The following is a 23,840-nucleotide window of genomic DNA, read 5'->3' as shown; positions in this document are numbered from 1 at the left end:
GCCTCATCTTCTCCAAAAGCTTTCCCTCTCTGTGCCAGGCTAAACTGACTACAGGGGCTCCACCTTATTCTTCCATAGCCTCCAATGCACAACACTAGTAGGTATTTACCCTGTTACAGAGAGATTCTCTAGTCAAATCTCACCTCTGCACTGCATAGTAAGTGCTCTGAAGGAAGACGGGGACTGATGAGTCTTAACCTCCAGGTCATCAAAAATTAGCTGGGTGTTTGGCACACAGTAAGAGTCAGTATCACTACCAATGGCAACAAACTATAAGTTCAGATCCTACAGTAAAAAAAAACTGTCTATGAGGTTAAATCTTCTCACCTAAACCTACAAAATTGCCTGAAGTCTGTAACAAGGCAGTATATATATATATATTTTTAAAAGTATTAATACAGCGGCACCTGGGTAGCTCAATGAGTTAAATGTCCAACTTTGGCTCAGGTCATGACCTCATGGTTCCTGAGTTCAAGCCGCGCATTAGGCTTTCTGCTGTCAGCACAGAGCTGGTTTCAGATCCTCTGTCTACCTCTCTCTCTGCCCCTCCCCTGCTTGTGCATGCATGCGCTAAGATAATAAAATAAAATAAAAATAAATAAATAAATATATATATATATATATATATATATATATATATATATAATATATAATACAACACTATTATAGTAATTTGTTACATACTAGAGACAAAAAAGTACTCCAAGGGTGTTGCAGGTATGGACTTCAGGTGAGTTAGACTGTACTTTGGGAAAGCCTATCATTTTAAATATTGATTGGTGATGATTGGACGTGCATGGAGTGATCTTTTGAGAAAACGCAAGTGGCAGTGTAGGAAGCTTTGGGGGAGAGGTTCCAGACAATTCCAGTCCCTAGGAAGCATACTGGCTTCCACAGAAAAAGATAACATTAGGGCCACCTGGGTAGTTCAGTCAGTTAAGCATCCGAATCTTGGTTTCAGTTCAGGTCATAATCTCGGTTGATGAGTTCAAGCCCTGCATTGGGTTCTGTGCCGACAACACAGAGCATGCTTAAAATTCTCTCCCTCTCTCTCTTCCCCTCCCTGCTTGAGTGCTCCCTCTCTCTCAAAAATAAATTAAAAGAAAAGATAAAGATAAAATTAGCAACAAAATTTTCCTGATATTAATTTAAAAGGTACTTTCCCTTTAACCATTCAGGGCTCAAAACATTCTTATTTTGTATCTGTGGTGAAAACAATGTGTTGGATGTCTCCCCACATATACTTTTCCCCATTTTCTAAGAAAGATGAGGCAGACAGAAAGCAAATAGTCTAAGGGACTGTATTCCCAGCTTTTGTTTTTCAGATATATAGACCCCACTCTGCTTTGTTCATTGGTTTGCCTGAGGTAGTTGGACAGGGGAGGGGAAGCAAGGGTAAAGGATGAAAGTGCATGAACAAAGTTTTTGGTTTAAAAATTTTTTTTTAACGTTTATTCATTTTTTTGATAGAGAGAGACAGAATGTGAGTGGGGGAGAGGGGCAGAGAGAGAGGGAGACACAGAATCTGAAGCGGGCTCCAGGCTCTGGACTGACAGCACAGAGCCCGATGTGGGGCTCGAACTCACGAACCGTGAGATCGTGACCTGAGCCAAAGTCGGACGCTTAACCGACTGAGCCACCCAGGCGCCCCCAAAGTTTTTGGTTTAAAACACACATACCTTAACTGGAAATCAGTCCTTTAACAGAAAGATATTCCTCTTCCACAGCACATGCAGCTCAAGCACGGATGCAAGGGAAGCGAGGAGAGAAGGCGGCGGCACCTGGCAGGCCAGCCAGGCTCCTCCCACAGCACCCAAGTAGCCCAACAATAAACCTCTAACGGAATGCTTGACCAGAAGGGCACCAAGGCAATGATATCCCCGGAGGTCCCAACAAAGCTCCAGGTGTGTCTTCAGCTGGAAAGCTCAGAAAGCGTTGCTCTGATCACCTGTGGCAAATAACCTAATCTACCTCTAGAACGTTCGCGTATGCAGTTCTCCGGGGAGGGAGGTAAGATTTACCATTATGCACAGCCAGTCGCATAGAAAATATTTATTAGGACACTATTCATTATACATGGAAAAAAAGATAAAGTTTTCCTGTCTTATCTATGCTGCTGGGTCAGCAGCAACCCTGAGGCCAGAATGAGGCTGGGTCCCGGTCCCAGCCCCCATGGCGGCAGGGTGCTGTGGGGCGGGGGAGGAAGGTGGGAGAGGGAGCCCCTGCCTATGTGAATTCAACAAGGGGTTAAAAAGCAGTCTACTCCTGAAAGGACCAAAACAACACAATAACTTTTTGCCTCCAAATTAAAAATCAGTAGTTTCGCCATCATGTCTCCAACATTTAAAAGATAAAAATTTTCCAGAGGAAAACATAGATCCAAGCGGTGGGTTTTATGAAAAGAACTGCGAGCCAGGCAGGTACTTGTTGAGCGGCCACACGTTGCTCCTGCCCTTATTGTTGGTGCTCCTCTGGCACTGCTTGCAGCGCAAATATCTCTCGCACTGGTCCAGGATAAAGAGCTTGTTTGAAGACCTGAGGAGAGGCAAGGACAGGCGGTCATTATTAGGGGCTCCCTGAGTCCGTGCTGGGGCCTAGCTTAGAAGCCGGTGCCGGAGAAGTGATGCAGCAGAGAAGGCACATACCTACCATCTAGGAGCTTAATGCCTGCCTGTGAGGGCCCACCTGCCATCTCTCCCATCCACACGGCTTCCTGCAGCTCACCCCAGCTTGTCATGTTCTGCTGTTGGCATGTCTGCTATTTCCAGTAAATATAAGACTTGGTGCCTTCACAACCGTCTGACCCCAGCGCTTCTCCCCAGCCCCACCCACCTAAACCCTCAGAAAAAACATAACTTGCCCAAGACCACACAGCCAGCAAACAGGTGTCTTCAAAGCTTTGCCATGTGGATACACTTTTATCTGTCAGGCTCTCCGGGGAAAGACAGCATTGAGAGGGAGAGCAGGCCATTAAGCTGCTGGTTAAGTTAAGCCCCAGCAGACAGTTAAGAGTAGACTTATAAGGTAAGTCTAGGAGTCCAGAGCCCTCTGGATGGTTAAGGGTAGGAGAGGGGGTGGAGACAAAGAGTAGGAGGACAAAAGGGGCTCAAAGCAGAGATGAAGGGATGGCAGTAATTGATTTTGCATGTCAACAATTTTTCTTGATTATGCAGGACAGTCCCTGGTGTGTTCCCCTACCCTACCAACATTTCTACATGATTGGAATTCTGTAAAAAGGAGCATCAAGGACAGCCTTACAAGGTAAAAGAACAAATAATGTTAGCAGTGTTCAGGGGGGACCTACCTGGCTTGCTTTGGTGTTGGGATGGAGTATCATGTGCTAACTGCATTCATGGGAAGTTTGTTTTTGCTTCTGCTTTGTTTTCTTTTTAACAGCAACCAATTCCTTCTTCCTAACCTGCTCCTGCTTGAGGCCCTGCCCACAACTTGGCTTCGGTCTTCAGGTAACAGGATTGCTCTGCCATGTCCCTGCTATGTCCCTGCCATATCCTGACACTCAAGGTTGTTTCCTATGTCTCCTCTATCCTTTATCACCACGTTGGCCAAGCAGTCTTCCGAAATCCAGCAAAATCTCCCCAGCATTAATGTCACTGCCTTTTACCTGCTTTTCCCCAACATTAAGAAAATGCCTTGAGGGGCGCCTGAGTGGCTCAGTCAGGTAAGCATCCAACTTCATTCAGCTCAGGCCATGATCTCATGGTTCATGAGTTTAAGCCCCACATTAGGCTCTGCACTGGCAGTGGGTTCTCTCTTCCTCCCTCTCTGCCGCTCCCCCAGTCATGCTCTCTCACTCTCTCAAAGTAAACAAATAAATAAGCTTTAAAAAAAAAAAAAAGGAAAATGCCTTGAAACCCCAGTGCCCCTTCGTCTTCTCTAAGCCAAACAACCCCACTTCTACTTTGGAACTTCATTGCTACATCATCCCTCTTAGTCCCATTGTAACAAAATATGGGTTCTACCCATTAGAAAGACAGGTAAGAGATGCCTTAAAAGTATATCTTAGAACAGAGTTACAGACCAAGATTTATTATGACAAATTTTAACTATGGTAAAAATTAGTTGATATGTGGGAATTTAAAATATTATTTTGCTTTATTCAGGATTTAATAACATGTGACTACATAGGCTTGGTCTGTTCAAGTTTTAACATACTATGAAATCATACCTTACATTTGTAAAATTTTTTTTTTAAGTGTAATGTTTTTCCATCTCTTTATTTGATCACAAAATTCCTGTGTTAGCTATGTCAGGCTGGTGTTTACTTTCTTCATCTTACAAATAAAAGACAAAAAGATTAGCTGACTTTCCAAATTTAGTATTAATTCTCAAAGCCATGACTAGAGTCCTTGATTCTAGATTGTCAATCGGTAGCTGGGAAGAGGGGATATGGATATAATACATTTCAGGAACATGGTCTTGGGTTGGTTCTGTAACAGGCATTTCATTTTCCCAGTTGCCAATCTTACAACCCCTTGACTCTGCTCTTAAATGACCATTCTGTCAGACTTGGATGTGTCCAGATAGAAACTCCCTCTCCCTGTTTCCAGCTAGTTATTTCCAGGGAGAATTCCTACCCTCCCCCACCCCATGCTTCCCTACCCTCCACAATATGAAAATAAACTACCCTAAACAGAGGCAAAAATTAGGGCAAATATGGCAAGCATATAACACACATCACAGCATTCTCCAATCCCATATCCATAGCAGACATTTTGAATACATCACCACAGCATTTCCTACTGAACCCAGAATTCTTTTCTCCACCAGGTTCACTAGGTAGCCACTGCTAATCAATGGGAGTTGGCACTGGAAACCTGTGTGCCATCCCAGGATTCCAGGAAAGTAAACAAGGAGTGGAGGGGGTTTCTCTGCAAAAAACTTCTGGTTCCAATTGGGTATTACCTCTGGAAAGCCTTCTCCTCCATGTCCCGCTGTTTCTTCATTGCGACACTCCTTTCCCAGTCCTTCAGCAAGCTCTCGTTCATTCTCTTCACCCGCTCCATCTCAGCCTTTCTGTCTGCCAGGTGTCTGGAGACAACAGCAGAGTCTGGTTTTGTTCACAATCACAATACCAGGGAGGGCATGCACCCACCCTGGAAGCCCCATTCCTTTATGGTAGCTTACCCAGAAGACATTCTGGTTTTGTTCACTACTCCTTGAAATACACTGAAAGGAATGAACATTGAGAAAAACACTAAAAATATTATAGGTCTCAAATAGTTTACTGGTCTGGGACCTTTCATCTTCAATTCTGGTTTAAATTAGCAGGATTGAAACCTTTTTCCAATGAACAAATTCAGCCTTTAAAGCCATTAATTTCCTTTGAAGCTAATTTTAACTAATCTGAAGAATCATCTCAAATGGATTTCCTCTACTTTAGGTTTCTTTCCTTTTATTCCAGTCACTCAGCTGTCAGTAATCAGCCCGAACTGCTACAGGCATGTTACAAGGCAAAGTAGACAGGAATACAAATGAATGGCTAGAAACAGGGAAAGAAACAGAAGTGACTAGGCAAAACAAAATGAAATCAAGAAAGTATGTAACATTGTGAAGAAGGTTCAGAAAAAAAAAAAAAAAAAGAGGAATGTCTGGTGAAAGTAAAGACATCAAAGAAGTAATTACGGTGTATCTCTCTTCAAGTACCATTTCCCAGAATTCCCAATGAAAAGTGTCTCTATTACTAGTCTCCAGACACGTAGCCACTGCTGTTGTGAATCATCTTAAACCTGGTTCAAATTATTTATATGTGTCTATTTGCCAGACTGAAACTCTTACCTTCAGTTCTCATTAAAGTCTAGAAAGGACTTCACTAAATGTGCAGGTTGATTTAGCCTGCTCTGCCGGGCTTTGTGTTACAGGCAGCCACTGCCACTAGGTGTCAGGACCCTCTGATAAAAATCAGTAATGGACTGTGTGCTGGTTTGCTTTTCCTAAAATAAACATGGCCACGTTTTCCTCCAAGGAGCATTGAGCAATTCAGCTATTGTGTGGTCATTATAAAGATTAAATGAGATAATATACAGAAAGTACCAATGCCTATAACACAATGAGAGCTCAATGACTAAATGGTACCTATTATATATTTCTTTCATAACCTTTTTTTCCTTTTCATAGTGTTTTTTAATTGTAACAAAAACCACATAAAGTTGACCATCTTAAAAAATTTTAAGAGTACAGATACATAGCATTAAGTACACTTACATTGTTGTGCAACCAATATCCAGAACTCTTTTTTTTTTTTTTTTTAATTTATTGTCAAGTTAGCTAACATACAATGTAAACAGTGTGCTCTTGGTTTTGGGGGTAGATTCCCATGATTCATCGCTTACATACAACATCCAGTGCTTATCCTAACAAATGCCCTCCTCAATGTCCATCACCCATCCCCCCCATCCCGGTTCCCCCAACAACCCTCAGTTTGTTCTCCACATTCAAGAGTCTCTTATGGTTAGCCTCCCTCTCTGTTTGAAACTATTTTTTAAATAGTTCTATACTATTTTAAATAGTATAGAAACTCTATACTCATTAAACAACTTCTCATTTCTCCCTCCCCCTAGTGCCTAGAAAGCACTGTTCTACTTTTTCCATGAATTTGGCCACTCTGATAACCTTATAGAAGTGGAATCATACAATATTTTGTATTGTATTATAATGACTGGCTTATTTTAGCATAATGTCATCAACGTTCATCTGTGTTGTAGCATGTGTCATAATTTCCTTCCTTCTGAAGGCTGAGTAATATTCCATTGTATGCGCGTTAACACATTTTGTTTATTCATTCCTCTGTGGCCAGACATTTGGGTTGCTTCCCTTTCTTGGTTACTGAAGGCTGTTATGAACATGGGAGCGCAAATATCTCCTCAAGATCCTATTTTCAACTCCAGCAAAAAAACTACTAGAACTGATAAACGAATTCAGTAAGGTCACAGGATACAAAATCAATGTACAGAAATGTGTTGCATTTCTATACACTAATAACGAAGCACCAGAAAGAGCAATTAAGAAAATAAACCCATCTATAATTGCACCAAACTTAACCAAGGAGGTAGAAGATCTGTACTCTGAAAACTATAAAACACTGATGAATGAAATTGAAAATGATACAAACAGGGGCTCCTGGGTGGCTCAGTAGGTTGAGCATCTGACTTTGGCTTGGGTCATGATCTTGCGGTTTGTGAGTTCGAGCCCCGCATCGGGCTCTGTGCTGACAGCTCAGAGCCTGGAGCCTACTTTGGATTCTGTGTCCCCCTGTCTCTCTGCCCACCCCTGCTCATGCTCTCTCTCTTTCAAAAATTAATAAACAAAAAAAAATTTTTTTAAAGAAAATGATACAAACAAATGGAAAGACAGTCCATGCTCATGGACTGGAAGAACAAATATTGTTAAAATGTTCATATACCCAAATCAGTCTATAGATTTAATGAAATCCCTATCAAAATACCAAAAGCATTTTTCACAGAACTAGAACAAATAATACTAAAATTTGTATGGAAACACAAAAGGCCTCAAATAGCCAAAGCAATCTTGAAAGAAAAAAAAATCCCAAACCTGGAGGCATCACAATTCCAGACTTCAAGTCATATTACAAAGCTGTAGTGATCAAAACAGTATTGTACTGGCACAAAAAATAGACACAGAGATAGATTAATGGAATAGAATAGAATGACCAGAAATAAATCCACAAGTGTGTGGTCAATTAAACTTCAACAAAGCAGGAAAGAATATTCAGTGGGAAAAAGTCTCTTTGACAAATGGTATTGGGAAAACTGGACAGCGACATACAGAAGAATGAACCTGGACCACTTTCTTACATCATACACAAAAATAAACTCAAAGTGGATTAAAGACCTAAACGTGAGACTTGAAACCATAAAAATCCCTTAAGAGAGCACAGGCAGTAATGCTCTGACATCGGCCATGACATCTTTTTAGATATGTCTCCTGGGAAAAGGGAAACAAAAGCAAAAATAAACTATTGGGACCATATCAAAATAAAAAATATATAAAGAACTTCTACAACTCAACACCAAAAAAACAAATAATCCAAGTAAAAACTGGGCAGAGGATCTGAACAGATATTTCTCCAAAGAAGACATAAAGATGGCCAACAGATAGATAAAAAGATGCTCAACATCATTCATCAGCAGGGAAATGCAAATCAAAACCACAATGAGCCATCACCTCACACCTGTCAGAATGGCTAAAATCAAAAACACAAGAAACAAGTGTTGGTGACAATGTGGAGGAAAAGGAACCCTCATGCACAGTTGGTGGGAATGCAAATTGGTGCAGCCACTGTGGAAGACAATATGAAGGTTCCTCAAAAAATTAAAAATAAAACTACCCTACAATCCAGTAATTGCATTACTGGGTATTTACCCAAAGAATATAAAAACACTACTTTGAAGGGATATATGCACCTCTATGTTTACTGTAGTGTTATTTACAATAGCCAAATTATGGAAACAGCCCAGGCATCCATCAATAAGTGAATGGATAAAGAAGATGTGATATGTGTGTGTGTGTGTGTGTGTGTGTGTGTATACACATACACACATACAATGGATATTATTCAGCCATAAAAAAGAATGAGACCTTGCCATTTGCAACAACACAGATGCGTCTAGAGGTTATAATGCTAAGCAAAATAAGCCAGTCAGAGAAAGACAAATACCAGATGACTTCTCTCATATGTGGAATTTAAGAACCAAAACAAACCAAAAAAGGGGGGAGAAAGAGAAAACAAAAACCAGACTCTTAACTATAGAGAACAAACAGGTGGTTACCAGAGGGAGGTGGATGGGGTATGGGTGAAATAGGTAAAAGGGATTAAGAGTACACTTACCCTGATAAACAATGAGTAATGCATGGAATTATTGAATCACTATATCATACATCTAAAACGTACGATGTTATATTACACTATATGTTATGTATAACATTTCATGTTAACTATACTGGAGTGAAAATAAAATAATTTTTTAATTTTCTAAAAAGGATCCTGCTTTCAATTCTTTTACGCAGAAGTGGAATTGTTGAATCATATGGTAATTCTATTTTTAATTTTTTGAGTAACTGCCATGCTGTTTTCCATAGCGGCTGCACCATTTTACATTCTCATCAATTGTGCCCGGGGTTTCTATTTCTCCACATCCTTACCAACACCTACTATTTTCTGGGTTTTGATAGGAGCCATCCTAACGAATGTGACCCTAGTATCTTTCTCTTTTTTCTTTAGTTTTAGTTTTTGCGTTTGTTTTTGCTTGCCTTAGTTTTCTTTATCTTTCCTTTTTACATCATAATTGCACCTTAATGGTTTTGTCTACCACTGAATCGACAGTTTTCTTCCTTTCTAATCTTTTGCATAGTCTAAAAGAAGTACTTGTTAAATGTTTCATGGTGCATGTGGTATAAGAAAAATCTATAATTATTCTTGATTTGGACATTTCACAAGACAATCAAAGCACAGATTTTATAATACAAAATACATGATAGCACATTTTATCTTTGAATTTGTGAAACCTTAAGATGTTATTCTGCAAACATGTTTTCTTTGCATAAAGCCCTAGGGGGAAGAAAAGATAGCCATCTCACCTGTATACATTACAGTGATATACAGATCTTAAACAGTGTAAGATTTTTTCTTCCATCTACATAAATGAGTTGCAAGGAGAAAAATGAACAATTTGCTAACTGCTTACTTCATTCAGACTGTCCATAGACTTGGCCTCCAGGATGGATATGTGATTGGAATTAAATTATTAAATTGTGTAATACAAAACACAGCTACATTTGCAATCTCACCGTCCTACTTTGCTACCTTTATTCACTGGAGTTGATTTTGCTACCTTTATTCACTGGAGTAGAGAATCCCTGTCTCTCAGGTCTAGATAAGTAAATATTCAGTAAAACATGAAACACTTCTTAGCTTGGAGGCACACATTTAGTTAAAAGCTAAATGACATCTATTCCAAACAGTACAAACAATGACAGCTGACAGCCGAATAAGGCTGACCTGCCCACGGTTCAGAAAGTGGAAACAATGTGTTAGTAAGCAGCTATCTCACTGTGGCTTTGATTTGCATTTCCCTAATGATTAGTGATGTTGAGCAGCTTTTCAAAAGCTTTTTGGCTATAATTGTATTCTTTTTAAAAGGATAGTTTAAAAATTCAGTTTAATTTAGATGCTAAGAAAGTGAGAAAATGAAGTGGGGCTACAGGGGAGGCAAACTAGGATTCCCACAAGACTGCTGTTGGAAGCAAATTGCCATACCTTTTTAGAAAGCAAACTGTCAGTATCTGGTGATATTTAAAATGTGCCATACGCTGGCATCCAGCAATTCCACTTTTAGGATTTTATCCAATGGAAACAAAAGAACCAGTATGAAGATATATATTAAAAATGTTTAATGCAAAATTGTTGTAATAGCAAACCATCTGGAAACAGAGTGAATGTTCATCAATAATGCAAAAGTTAAATTATAGCAATCCATATTATAGATATCATGCTGTTTTTGAAGAAGAATGAATTTCGTTTCTATGTACTGATCTGAACATGAACTAATGATGTATTATTAGGTTAAAGAAAGATTGGGCTGCAGAGTAATGTATAAGATCTCACAGCTCTTATTTTCATTTACAAAAATGGAAGGAAAAAAATATGCATAAGAATAGAAAAAAATATAGAAGGCTGGGGGGAGATTATTAACCTTTTTTTAATCTCTCCACCAACTGACTTTTTTTTTAAAGTTTATTTATTTTGAGAGAGACCAAGAGAGAGCATGCGGGAAAGGGCAGAGAGAAAGGGAGATAAAGAGAATCCCAAGCAGGCTCCCTACCATCAGTACAGAGCCCAACATGCGGCTCAAACTCAGACACCACGAGATCATGACCTGAGGCAAAATCAAGAGTCAGACACGTAACTGACTGAGTCACGCAGGCGCCCCACCAATTGACTTATTTTAATAAGCATAATTTGTTATATTTTTATAAACAAAAGCAGAAAAGTTTAAAGAAAAAGAAGTAAAAATACTTTAGCAGGCCTGTTTGTTTCATAGTGACTAAATGACCCCCTCTGAAAGAAAGTGACCCTCTACTTGCCTCAGATGACATCCTGAGATGGACCAGAGACAGGGAAGTTCGAAAAGAAAAGTGAGAGAATATGGAATAACTAGTAAAGGATATAGAAACAGGAGACAAGGACCTGACCCCTACAGAAAAGGGGGTCTGTGACCAGAGCTTCAACAAGAGAGATAACCAAGTAAAGACCTCAGTTCATATTTGTTCAGAGCTTTGCGGTTACCAAAAACGTTCTCAAATACATACTCATATAATTCTCACAGTAAGGAGAGGTAGGGCAGGTATATTATCCTTATGTTTCATGTGAGGAAAAGAGGGCCCAAAGAACCCTGTGTGTGTGCGATTTGGCCCAGGTCATGAAGCTTGGAAGTGGACAGAGTTTAACATCACTCATCATCAGAGAAATGCAAATCAAAACCACAATGAGCTATCACTCTATACCAGTTAGAATGGCTAAAATCAAAATGACAACAAACAACAGGTGCTGGTGAGGATGTGGAGACAAAGGAACCCTTGTGCAGTGCACTGTTGGTGGGAATACAAACTGGTGCAGCCACTATGGAAAACAGTATGGAGCTTCCTCAAAGAGTTAAAAATAGAACTACCACAGGATCCAGTAATTCCACCTTTGGGTATTCACCCAAAGAAAATGAAAACGCTATTCAAAAATATATATGCACCCCTAAATTTATTGCAGCATCATTTATAATAACCAATATGTGGATGCATCCAAGCATCCACCAATAGATGAATGCATAAGAAAAATGTGGTGTATATATATATACACACACACATACACACACACCGTGAAATATTACACTGCCATAAAAAAGGATGAGATTGTGTCATTTGAGATGACATGAATGGACCCAAGGAGTTTTATGCTAAGTGAAATAACAAGTCAGACTGAGAAAGACAAATACCATATGATTCTACTCATGAGTGGAATCTAAAAAAAAAAAAAAAAAAATGAATAAACAAACAAAAAAGCAGAATCAGCTCTATAAATACAGAGAACAAACTGAAGGTTGCCAGAGGGAAGGGGTGGGGGGATGATCAGGCAAAATGGGTGAAGGTGAGTGGGAGACACAGCCTTCCAGTTATGGAATGGTAAGTCATGGGAATAAAAGGCAGAGCATAAGGAATACAGTCAGTGATATTGTACTAGCAATGTAACGGGACAAATGGTAGCTACACCTGTGGTCAGCATAATGTATAAACTCATCAAATCAAAAAAGAAAAGAAGGAAAGGAAAGAAGGGAAAGGGAAGGAAAAGAAAGAAACTGGGTGTTTGATGCTTGAATTTAAAGGTATTTGCATTGATAAGGCATAAAGTCCTCCTCTGCCTACGTTGCCACCTTCACCATCCCTCACCAGCCGTCATCAGTGCAGCTTACTACATGAACAGTTCTTAGGAGGAAGAGGGTTTATTGGAGAAACGACCCAAGTTTCATGTCTGTGTCTAGTTGAGAAAAATAGCTGCTTTGTGGCTCACATTGTATTTCCAACAACTGGACAACTCTTTTAAGAAGTTGTACTGTAAAGGGAAGGAAAAATATGGAAAGGTAACTGGTGAGAGGGGTGGATCGAGACTGGTTGGTTGGGTTGTTGTTTTTTTTAATCAATAACCTTTCTTCATTGAGTGAATTGTGAGGACGAAACAAGATGAAGTTTGAAGGATAATATTTGTACATAGTAACTCCTCAATGTGTTCACTATTATTATTGTTTCTGTGCTGTTGTAGGAGAAGGAGAGAAAGAGAAGGGGAATGTGGAGAGGGGAGCAGGAGAGGAGGAGGAGGAAGAAAGACCTGGGGTCCCTTACTCTTTTTGTGTCCTCTGAAGCATCTGCAAATCCTGCTTTTGGCCCACCAGGTGCTGCAGGATGGTTCTCCTTTGCTGGCTAGCAGCCATCTCCATCTGGTGCTTCATGTATTTCTGGTCTCGCTTTCGCTTTTGCACCATTATTTCACTCTCATCCTTAGCAAAGATGGGTTCACAAGACTCTGGCTCAAACGTGGACATGTACATGGATTTGTTCTTTATCTGAAACAGGGACACATATAATACAGATCAGAATGATACCAGGCAATAAACCTTACGCACAACAGTGTAGCATAGTAAAATACCAGTCCCTTAGAGGCAGGAACAAGGGCTGCAAAAACCACCAAATGGGTAACACACAAGGCTACAGTTTTTATACGTATTTTTAGAATGCTACTGCAGAACTGCATAACTTTGAAATAACAGTTGTCCCCTTACCTGTGCATCCAAAGCTCTCTTATAACACTGGGCGTCTTCCATCTTATCTCTGATGTATTTGTCTCTCTGTGCAGCAAGTCTAGCAATTAAAGATAAGAGGAGGCGGGGGCGACGTTCGTTATTGTCTTTAGTAATACAGATTAACATCACTAAAATGTATTTAATAAGTATCAATAGGAGTGAGAGCCTGGTAAATAAAAAGTGGCATTTCTTTCTAGGAGCTTCCATTTTAAGAAAGAAAGGAGTAATTCAAATGCATAGGCTAGTGGACAATGTGTTGAATAGAGGACAGACAGGACAAGTGTAAGCAGAGGAATGACCATTTTGTCCAAATTCACTACCACTAAGACAGGTCCTTCTTCACCCTCCCACCACCCCCCCCACCACCCACCCCCCAACCCCTGTGCTTTAAAAAACTGTGACAGGAAAGCAGGAAGTGTCTATTTCTTCTACAAAACGATTCACCATAAGACTCCTTTTTAAGAAAGTGATATTTCCTATTATAAATTATGATTCTGTTATATGCAACCTAGAGGGAACCCATATGATCTATAAAGCGAGTATAATGGAACATAAACATTTTGTAGAAAAATAATTTTTAAGTCCCAAAAGCTAGCTTATTATTTGTTTTAGGAGTCTCTCTCACATTACAGTAGCCTCTTTAATTTCTCTCCTGACCTCAGTAGTAGAAGTGTGACTCGCCCTTAGGCAGGTTTGAACTCTGACCCTATCCCAGACCTCAGATGATCTGAACAATACCAATCAGATTCTCTTTCCTGAATATTCAGAATTGAGACTAACATTCATCCAGGTTTGAGCTGGAATAAAGATGATGTCTACCAAGGAGCTATGGGGGTGAGCAGAGGGAAGGATTCTTTACATGACTTTTTAGTCCTTGATTCTAGTCCTCTTAGATCCCCTCTCCCCCACATTCCTGTCCCCGGGTTCCCCTGTGAGATACCGGTACTGACATTAAACCCCAGCTTTGACTTGAGATTGACTGGGAATAGCTGGGAATAGTGCTTGTTCAAGACAAGTCCCCTCTTTCATCTACCAGTATTAGTGATCACAAAACAATACAAAATGATTCTCTATAATCAGTTATAGATTGGTATCACTATAATGATAATTATAATAATGACAGCTTTTTTCATTTTTCTAATGAAATGTTATGCTGTGGTACTGGCTGCCAGCTGGGTTGGTTGGCTCAGTTGGTTATAGTTGCGCTAATGAAACTACCAATGCTGATTGAATCCCACATGGAAATAAGCTTCACGTGAAAATTCTGAACCCGTTTTTAGAGCCTGTCAACCAGACTCACTCCTCTGTGAGATGCTTTTGTTCTAGGCGGTCCATCAGCTCTCTGTTTTGTCTTTGTTTTATTTGCTTTTCCCGTCTGTTATCCATTTGTTTCAGGAGACTTTGGGAATATTCTTCTTGTTTAAAAGCATTAATCTCAGAACTGAGTGGCCGTTTATCAAATAGGAAAGATTTCTGGAATGAAGGAGAAGCAGTCATTTACTTTAAAATACCAAAAAGCAACAAAGAATAAAGGTAGTAATTGAGAAAACTAAAATCCATGATTAACTTATAGTATTTGCAGGTATTAGCAACAGAAATTTTGAAAAGACTCACACAAAATTCAGGTTTCTCCTTCTTGTGGATTCTTATAGCTTCAGCAACTCCAAGATTATAGGCAGCATTTTTTTGATTCTGTACTCTATTAGCCAGATTTCTCATCTTTGAAAACAAACAAACAAAAAATTACGTACTGAAAATACAGCCCTTAAAAATTTAATTCTAGGGGCGCCTGGGTGGCTCTGTTGATTGAGCATCCGACTCCGGCTCAGGTCGTGATCTCGCGGTCTGTGAGTTCAAACCCCACATTGGGCTCTGTGCCGACAGCTCAGAGACTGGAGTCTGTTTCAGATTCTGTGTCTCCCTCTCTCTCTGACCCTCCCCTCTTCATGCTCTGTCTCTCTCTGTCTCAAAAAAATAAATAAACGTTAAAAAAAATTAATTCTATTACATTATAATAATCCAACCGAGGTAGAAACTCGCCTTTTGGAGGCAATGGTACTTTCTATAAAGCTTCATAGGTTTATAAAAGTGGGTTGGGGAAGGTTTTTTTTCTTTTTTCCTGTTTTGTGGCTTTAGGCAGCACCTCTGTGGGGATCGTAAGAGGGAATGGAAGATTTCTTAAGTGGTTACCTGGTATCACAAATGCAGGAAAGAGCAGTATGGTCAACTATGGGAGACCACAGAAATCTGGACAGTGCAAATATGTAGGTACCATCCTCTCTTTGCTTGCTTGAGATAGGCCATAGATTTGAAGGGGAAAGCCTTGGTTATGTTGTATTAGAAATCACAAATAAAACCATATAAATCCAGGAGTTCCACCTTTAAAACTAAGTCCTTGGGGGTTGGGGAGAGGGAGAAATCAGTGGCAGGTACAAACATTCAGCTGCTTGGACATTCATCCCAGTGTTGCTCACTATTATGAAAACTTGGACACAACCCAAGTTTTAGTCCAACAATAAGGAAATGATTAAATACGTTACAGTACAGACATATGACGGGGCATTTAACATGGCCCTTTAAAATCATGTTCCTACGGTCCCATTCTTCAGTCGGAGTGTTGAACTACCTGGTGTTTCTGGAGCTCCTCTTGATCCTTCATCATTTGATACTGCCGAATGTGTTGCTCATTTTCTCTCTCCCACCTCTTCCTCTCGCTGCTGTGGTGCCGTGGCAAATTGCGCAGCGCTCGTTGAAGACACACATAACACAATTCCTACAATACCGAGTTTGAAGACAAACTGAGTTTTTTGCCTTTTACTTGTTTTCCTTCACATTCCCTTCACAAGCTTTCCAGAGACTGAGTATGTCAAGCAACATACTCTATAAACGAATGTATTGATGGCAATTAGAAACATGAGTCTTGCAAAGTGGGCTCCACAAATATCCAAGAGGATTTACTGAACTCTCATTTGATCAAAAGTATTTATAGCAGGTGGGCCTGGGTGGTTCAGTCAGTTAAGTATCTGACTTTGGCTCAGGTCATGATCTCTCATGGTTTGCAAGTTCGAGTCCTGCGTTGGGTGAGCCCCACTTCTCTCTCTCTCTCCACCCCCCCCCGCCCTTGCTCACTGCACCCTCTCTTTACCTCAAAAAAGAAATGTATTTGTAGCAAGTGAAAATTAGAAAGAGATATACCAACCCTACTTGTGTTAACCCTAGTAGATTTTAACTAATAGATATGTTTATTGGAGTCTAATTTGGGGTCCTGAGTATTTGAACCATATCCATACATTGAAAAAAAAAAAAGCAATTCCCATAACTCTTACTGAGAAACAGAAGTCAGAAACAGAAAGAGAACTTTGTTTGAAGACACTGTACCTGTCCTGCTTTAGTATGATCCTGGCAACCAGTGGCTGGAGAAATTTTATGCTTCATTTTATTGTAATCTTTCAAATAATGTGGAGATGATAAGCTATAAAAACAGTGCAACATGAATTAATGTTTAAAAGTCTGACATGAGCTATGATAATTTGGGAAGCAAGCACAAATATAAGGGAAAGAAAAATAATCTTAGCGATCTTTCTAGAGGATCTATATGTATTGAGGTTAAGAATCCATGGTTTGTGTCAAATAAACTGGGGTTTGAATCCCAGCTTTTTTGCTTACAAGTTGACTGGCATTAGGCAACCTGGGTCATCTTGCAAAAAATCTCAGTTACCAATGCTATGAAATGGGTATAAAATGTATTCATTCTACAAAATGTATTGTGCTTATTATATGCACTGTTTTAGGCATGGGAGATGCAGTAAAGAACAAAATATACAAAAAAAATAAGAAAAAGAAATCCTTGTCCTTATGGAATTAACATTCTGATAAGAACTGACAGCCAGCTGATAAACAAGTAAGTCAATTCAATAGTATATGTGATTGGGTGGCTCAGTCAGTTGAGCATCTGACTCTTGATTTCGGCTCAAGTTATAGTCTCAGGGTTGTGGGATTGAGCCCCACATCAGGCTCTGCTCTGAGTATTGGAGTCTGCTTGTGATTCTCTCCCTATCTCTCTGCCTCTCCCCCGCTCACACACACACTCTCTCTCTCAAAATAATAAACTTATTTAAAAAATAGAATGTGTGAAGGTGATAAATGCCCTACAATGCTGGAGGGATGGAGTATTGAACCATAAAACAGAACGCCCATGTAAGATGTACCAAGAAGGTGATATTTCAGTAAATAGCTGAAAGAAGGAGGGGTTAATAATAATCAAATATCTGATGCAAAAAGCATTCCAGGCAGAGTGAATGAGTACAAAGTCCTTGAGGTGGGAGTGTACCTGTGCTCAAAGTAGCCAGAGAAAGATGAGATAGCAGACAGAAAGTAGGAGAGAGATCAGAGACCAAACAGGCTCTTGGAGGCCATGGCAAGGGCTCTGGCTTTTACCCTGGGTAAGAATGGAATCCATTGGAGGGTACAATGTCCAGTATTAACAAAACTATGGAGAAGACAGCAGTCCCTCATATTTCTGCTACTGGGAAGATAATTTGATATAACCTTCCTGAGAATAATTGGTAGCATGTATCAAAGGCATGAAAAATGGGCTCATCTCTTACCTCTAAAATTTTACCTTAAAGTTTTTATTCTATAGAATATTCAGGTGCATGCAGAGAATTATGTGTAGCTATATTGTCACAGTATGGTTTATAATATTAAAAAACTAAAAATAATCTAAATATCCAAAAGGAGATGAGTTAAACAAAAGGTTTAATTAATGAAATGATGTGCAATTATTTGTTCATGTTCTGGACATTCAAAGCCATGGGAAAATGTTAACCACTTATTGTTGAGTATAACAAAGTTTCATATGATATGATCTCAGTTGTACTTAAAATGTGTGTATATGTTTCAAATATAAATATATGTATAATGGGTGATTTTTTTGTATCTATTCCTTTCCCATTTTTCAAAATTTCTGTGATACACATTACACACACACACACACACACACACACACACACACACACAAAAAACCAACCATTTTTTGGTCAACATCTATAGGAAGCCTCCACCAATAAGCCCTAACAATTAATTACTCCCTCCTCCTTGCAGCTCCTCTACTTTCTTTTGTTGTCTTTACCATGTGTACTACTTCTTTAGTGTCAGTCTCCCTAAGTGACTGTTTATATGTCTTTTATATGTCTTACAGCTCTGTATCTTTGGTGTCTAAAGTAATGCCCAGCATACTGTGGTGCTCAGTGTCTGTTGGATTGAACTAAATTCCAAAGTACAAGACATTTAATTCACAATTATCTTTCATAACCATGAGATTATTCAAAACAAGCATGCCCAGGGTTTTGAACATGACTTTAGTACCACAGAGTGCATAAATCACACATATGATAGCTGATACATTGTGACACATTAACAAATTCAAATTTGCTAGCCCAGTGCAGTGTAAATAATCAATGCTCAATAGATAACTTGAGTATGGTTGACTAATTTGAGGTTTTAAAAGGTGTCCTACTTGGGGTGCCTGGGTGGCTCAGTCTGAGCATCTGACTCTTGATTTCAGCTCAGGTCATGATCTCACAGTTCCTGAGATCAAGCCCTGCTTGGGATTCTGTCTCCCTCTCTCTCTGCCCCTACCCCACTTGCTCTCTATCTCTCAAAAATTAGTAAAAGATAAACTTTAAAAAAAAGTGTGTTAATAAAAAAGAAAAAAAAGAAAATAGAAATCTTTTGAGGTGCCTGGGTGGCTCAGTCAGTTAAGCATCTGACTCTTGATCTTGGCTCAGGTTATGATCTCATGGTTTGTGAGTTCAAGCCCCACATCAGGCTCTGCACTGACAGTGTGGAGCCTGCTTGGAATTCTCTCTCTCCTCTCTCTGACTCTCCTTTGCTTGCTCTCTCTCTCTCTCTCAAAATAAACAAGTAAACTTAAAAAAAATGAAAATAGAAATCTTTTGACATAACATTGTTAGAAGACATGACCATAATGAATTGTAATACATTCATTCATTCAAAGAATGTTTATTGAATGCCAGCCATGTTTAGCAAAACTGCTTTCCAATTTGATCCAAATAATGAAACTATGCTATATCATAATATCCAAGCACTCAGAAAACAAGGGAAATTTTCCCAAATCCATAAGAGAGTTAGATGTTCTCTCCCCTGTGCTATTTTGTTTCCACCTCTGTCATAGTGTTTATCCTACTGAGTCATAATTTATCACTCTATGTATGCCTGGCTTTCCCACTAGATTATGAGCCCTGACTGAATCTATTATCCCAATCACCTAACAGGTAGAATGTACTCAAGGATACAGAATGAAGGAATGAATAAACACTCATTTAAATTCCCTGCATCAAGATATAACTCAAAAATATATTTAGTAACAGACACCAGATAAAATACCAATGCATTACCTTTCGCGGTTCACACTCTTACCACCACTAACATTCTGCTCCACCATGTTTGGAAAGCTGATGTTTGTCACTTTGAAAGGAAAGAGAGCATGTTTTTCTCGAAGTTTCTTGTGTGTTATCATCTCTGTAAAATGAATGAAACCAATTTTCCTTTCAACTTTAAATAGGTGGTTTTGTACTTAACTAATTTTTAAAACTCATTATTTTACCCGGGAAAATTTATATATAAGATACATTTCTTATCTTAAATTATTGTCCCTTGCCCTAGTGTGATTCAAACAAATATTTTTTTGTATATTTATTACGTGCAAGACACTGGCTAGTCACTTTAGAAAATACAAGAGGCAAGTCTTTGCCCTTCAAGATCTTTCAAAAGATATACAGAAAGTTCTCAACTTAATAATGGTTTGACTTATGATTTGTGACTTTGGCTTTTGATGGTGTAAAGTGATGTGCATGCAGTACAAACTGCACTTTGAATTTTGAATTGTGATCTTTCCCTGGACTAGTGATATGTGACACAACATTCCCTTGGGGATGCTGGGCGGCCCAGCAAGCTGCAGCAGGCAGCCAGCCACAGTTAGGAGAGTAAACAAGTGATACACTTCCAGCTATTCTGTACCCATGCAACCAGTCTGTTTTTCACTTCCAGGAGTCAATAAGTTACATAAGATATTCAATACTTTATTATAAAATAGGCTTTGTGTTAGGTGATTTTGTCCAACTATAGGCTAATGTAGGCTAGATGACACATTTCAGACGGGCTAGCTATAATGTTCAGTAGGTTAGATATATTAAACACATTGTCAGCTTATGATAGTTTCAACTTATAATGGGTTAACCTGAACATAACCCCATCGTTAAATTGGGGAAGATCTATAGTTGTAGAGAAAAATAAGATATAGACAAAAACCCCAAGAGCTCTCATCGTGGAGGTCTTATTACGTGCCTACAATGCTAAGTCGCTTTGCATACATTGCATAAATAGCAACTCAGGACAATGATGAAAAACGTCTACATTCCAATTGATGGTGCTATCTTTAAGGTCTGCCATGTTTAGAGATGAAAGAAGACACTTCAGAATCCAGTGATGAGAGAAGTGTTCATGGAGTAAGTGCGATGTAAAAATGATGCTAAGAGGTAAGTAGGATTGGGCTAGACTGTAAGAAAAGGAAGGACATTCTAGGCAAGAGAAAAAGAATGAACAAAAACATGAAGTCAGGGAAGGACAAGATGTGTTAGAAGGACATAAATAGACAATTTTGCTCAGAGAAGGAATCTATAGGAAACAGTGACAGATGAGGTTACAGACACAAAAGCATGTGAATATTAGGCTAACAGTTTACATGTAACCCTGTAGGCCACATGTTGCAAAAACAATATCCACAAGCCAATGTTTACCCACTGACATGGGGTTTTTTTTGGCTCCATCAGCATTTTTTGCTTCAATGTCAATTAGTGTGTTGCCTACAAAGCAATAATCTCCTAAAGGAAGTTTCCAAAGGGTGGCATGGCAACCCCTAAGGATCCCTAGGATCCTTTCTAAAAGTCTTTGAAGTCCTGGGATTTTCTTCATATGCTTCAACCAACACAAACATATCATAACAGATTAAATGAAGACACAGATATGAAAATCCAGCCACCTTATATTAAGCCAAGTATCAAAGATGCAAAACTTCCATTCTCCATTTTTCATAAAAATTATTATTTATGCTAACATGTCACCCTATCATGTTAAATGCAACCCACTTCATGCATTTACATTATCTGACTGGACCCTGTAGGCATATGAATTTTGACCTCTTTAAGTAATGGGGAACCAGCAAAGAGATCATAGTCTAAAAGCCTGAGAGTCAAAAAGTGGTTAAGATGAGATACAAGATTCCAGGAATAGAAGATATATGTTAGAAAGAAGAATACAGTAATTATTCATGATTCTAACTTTATTTATTTTGAGCATAGAAGTCACTAAGCAATATGGCTGGGCTACCATCAATATGGTAGCAATATTGGCCTACCTCTGACGCCTTCTTTGCTTGGATGGTCTTTTAATTTGCACTCCTCTTGTCCATTCATTTCATTTTCATCTTCCTCTACAATGGTCTCCATAGGTGGTTTTTTGTCCAACTTCTTGATCTCAATCCTAGAAACAAGCCACGATGTTTACTGCACTGGGCCTGAATAGGTGAATGTGTGAACTCTCAATCCTTAGAAGCAACCCAGCTAGCTATCTGGTTCTGAAATACACCCACTTCTCTCAAGGGGGCAAGTGCTTTGATTTACTGAGGCTCTCTTTCAGGCTAAGTTTGGGAGCCAACCAAGACCTTCCCTCTCAGTACTGAGGCCTCAAAAGCAGCTCTTATCAAGATAAATTGAGGGATTTAAGCTTTGGGTTTGGTCTCAGTTTGAACCCGGCTGTCTTTTCTAGTTCTGTAACCAGATGCATAGAGGTGACAGTGAAAGGTGGCTGTTGGATGACTTAAAGGCAAAGATTCACAGCCTGGTAGGCAGAGACCGAAATATGCCCAGAAATAACCACTCCTCCCCTCCTTCTTTCTCCTCCCCACAGCTCCATCCTTTCCCCAGGCAAAAGTGAGGGACTTGCAAAAGCACAATGGGGGAATGGATGTGTTCAGCTGGTGTATGTAGTTGTAGGTTTTCTGTGGTCTCAAGTATGGAGTGCTGCATTAGAGGTGTAAGCAGGAGAGAGGGCAGTGGGGGAGGAGTGGTACTTCCAGTAAATTCAGGGACCAAACTTCACATGAATAAAACATCTACAACTATTTTGAGTATTTGAGTTCTCCGGTCCATCTCTAGGCTCTCTAGTTAACAGGAGCTTCCATCTCTGTTCTTGACCCATTGCAATTATTTCCCTCCTGGAATGCTTCAGCCAAAATATGTCCAAGGGGGCAGCCAAATTTGCCTTCCAAAATACAATCACAATAAAATTATTTTGAATCCATTGATTTATTTTTAATGAGTAAGGCAACATGGTACAATGGAAAGAATAGTGGAACAGTCAGGAGCCGTGGTTTTATTTCTAGCTTGGCCACTCAGTTGTTTGTCCATTTCATCCACAATATTAAGGGTCTAGACTAACTAATCTCTAATGTTTATTCTGACCCTCACACTGATTTTGAGGTATGTCATACAGTCCTTCCTAGAGGGGGTTGTTCCAAACCAACTAACACAGGAGGATGTCACAGATTTAAAAACCATGAGAAAATAATACTCTGGGAAGCTGGTTGTTATTCCCCCAACTTCCTCCACCTGAAAAGCGTAATAGTTAATGGCATAGCAATTAAGATTAAGAACATGATTAAGGGTACACAATGAGTGAGTGACAGCTAAACTGGGGGAAAAAAAACCAAGTCTCCTGACTCCTATTCCAGTGCTCTTTTTTAAAAAATTTTTTAAATGTTTATTTATTTTTGAGAGAGAGAGACAGACCATGAGTAGGGCAAGGGCAGAGAGAGAGGCAGACACAGAATCCAAAGCAGGCTCCAGGTTCCATGCTGTCAGCACAGAGCCCGATGCAGGGCTCAAACCCACAAACCACGAGATCATGACCTGAGCCAAAGTTGGACACTCAACTGACTGAGCCACCCAGGCGCCCCCTATTCCAGTGTTCTTAATACTGCACCATGTTGTTTCACTTATTAAAAGAAAAAAAAATTAAAATTACAATTTTGCACCTCTATAAAATGGATAAAATTAAATACACATCTAAAATAGCTAAACTGAAAATTAAGTGCAATAATATTGAGAAAGTGCTTAATAGCATCTGACATCTACAGTAGTAAGTATTCCATAGATGACAATTATTATTATTATTATTATTATTATTATCATCAGTATCATTATTATAATCATTGTCAGCAGCCACCAGTAAAACCCACTGCACTCTTGGGATAAAGTTGTTCCTTTATTCTACCTTATCTCTCTAACCACTTGAGTGGTAAGAATCAGAGCTCAGACAGGTGAGCTAGACTGCAGAAAGAGAAAGCTAGTTCAGAGGAAATGATGGAAGGTAGAGGAA

General features: G+C 39.3%; 1 protein-coding gene across 1 annotated transcript in view; it reads right to left on the bottom strand.

The window, feature by feature from the left end:
• Window positions 1-2,037: 2,037 nt before the first annotated feature.
• LOC145712469 (coiled-coil domain-containing protein 81-like) overlaps window positions 2,038-23,840 on the bottom strand; it is a 37,766-nt gene continuing 15,963 nt past the window's right edge. Inside the window, exons 6-15 of the mRNA XM_081790341.1 lie at window positions 21,820-21,944; window positions 19,802-19,925; window positions 16,761-16,854; window positions 16,009-16,155; window positions 14,997-15,101; window positions 14,683-14,855; window positions 13,362-13,440; window positions 12,925-13,145; window positions 4,924-5,049; window positions 2,038-2,535 (exon numbers count right to left, since the gene is read on the bottom strand). Of these exons, the coding sequence (XP_081646467.1) occupies window positions 2,394-2,535; window positions 4,924-5,049; window positions 12,925-13,145; window positions 13,362-13,440; window positions 14,683-14,855; window positions 14,997-15,101; window positions 16,009-16,155; window positions 16,761-16,854; window positions 19,802-19,925; window positions 21,820-21,944 (1,336 nt within the window). The 3' untranslated portion in view covers window positions 2,038-2,393. The remainder of the gene's footprint in view (window positions 2,536-4,923; window positions 5,050-12,924; window positions 13,146-13,361; window positions 13,441-14,682; window positions 14,856-14,996; window positions 15,102-16,008; window positions 16,156-16,760; window positions 16,855-19,801; window positions 19,926-21,819; window positions 21,945-23,840) is intronic.

The sequence above is a fragment of the Panthera onca genome, chromosome D1 (genome assembly GCF_046562875.1).
Source record: "Panthera onca isolate mPanOnc1 chromosome D1, mPanOnc1 haplotype 2, whole genome shotgun sequence".
NCBI classification, from domain to species: Eukaryota; Metazoa; Chordata; class Mammalia; order Carnivora; family Felidae; genus Panthera; species Panthera onca.
The sequence above is the reverse complement of the archived record's forward strand: the minus strand, read 5'-3'. Positions and strand labels throughout refer to the sequence as shown.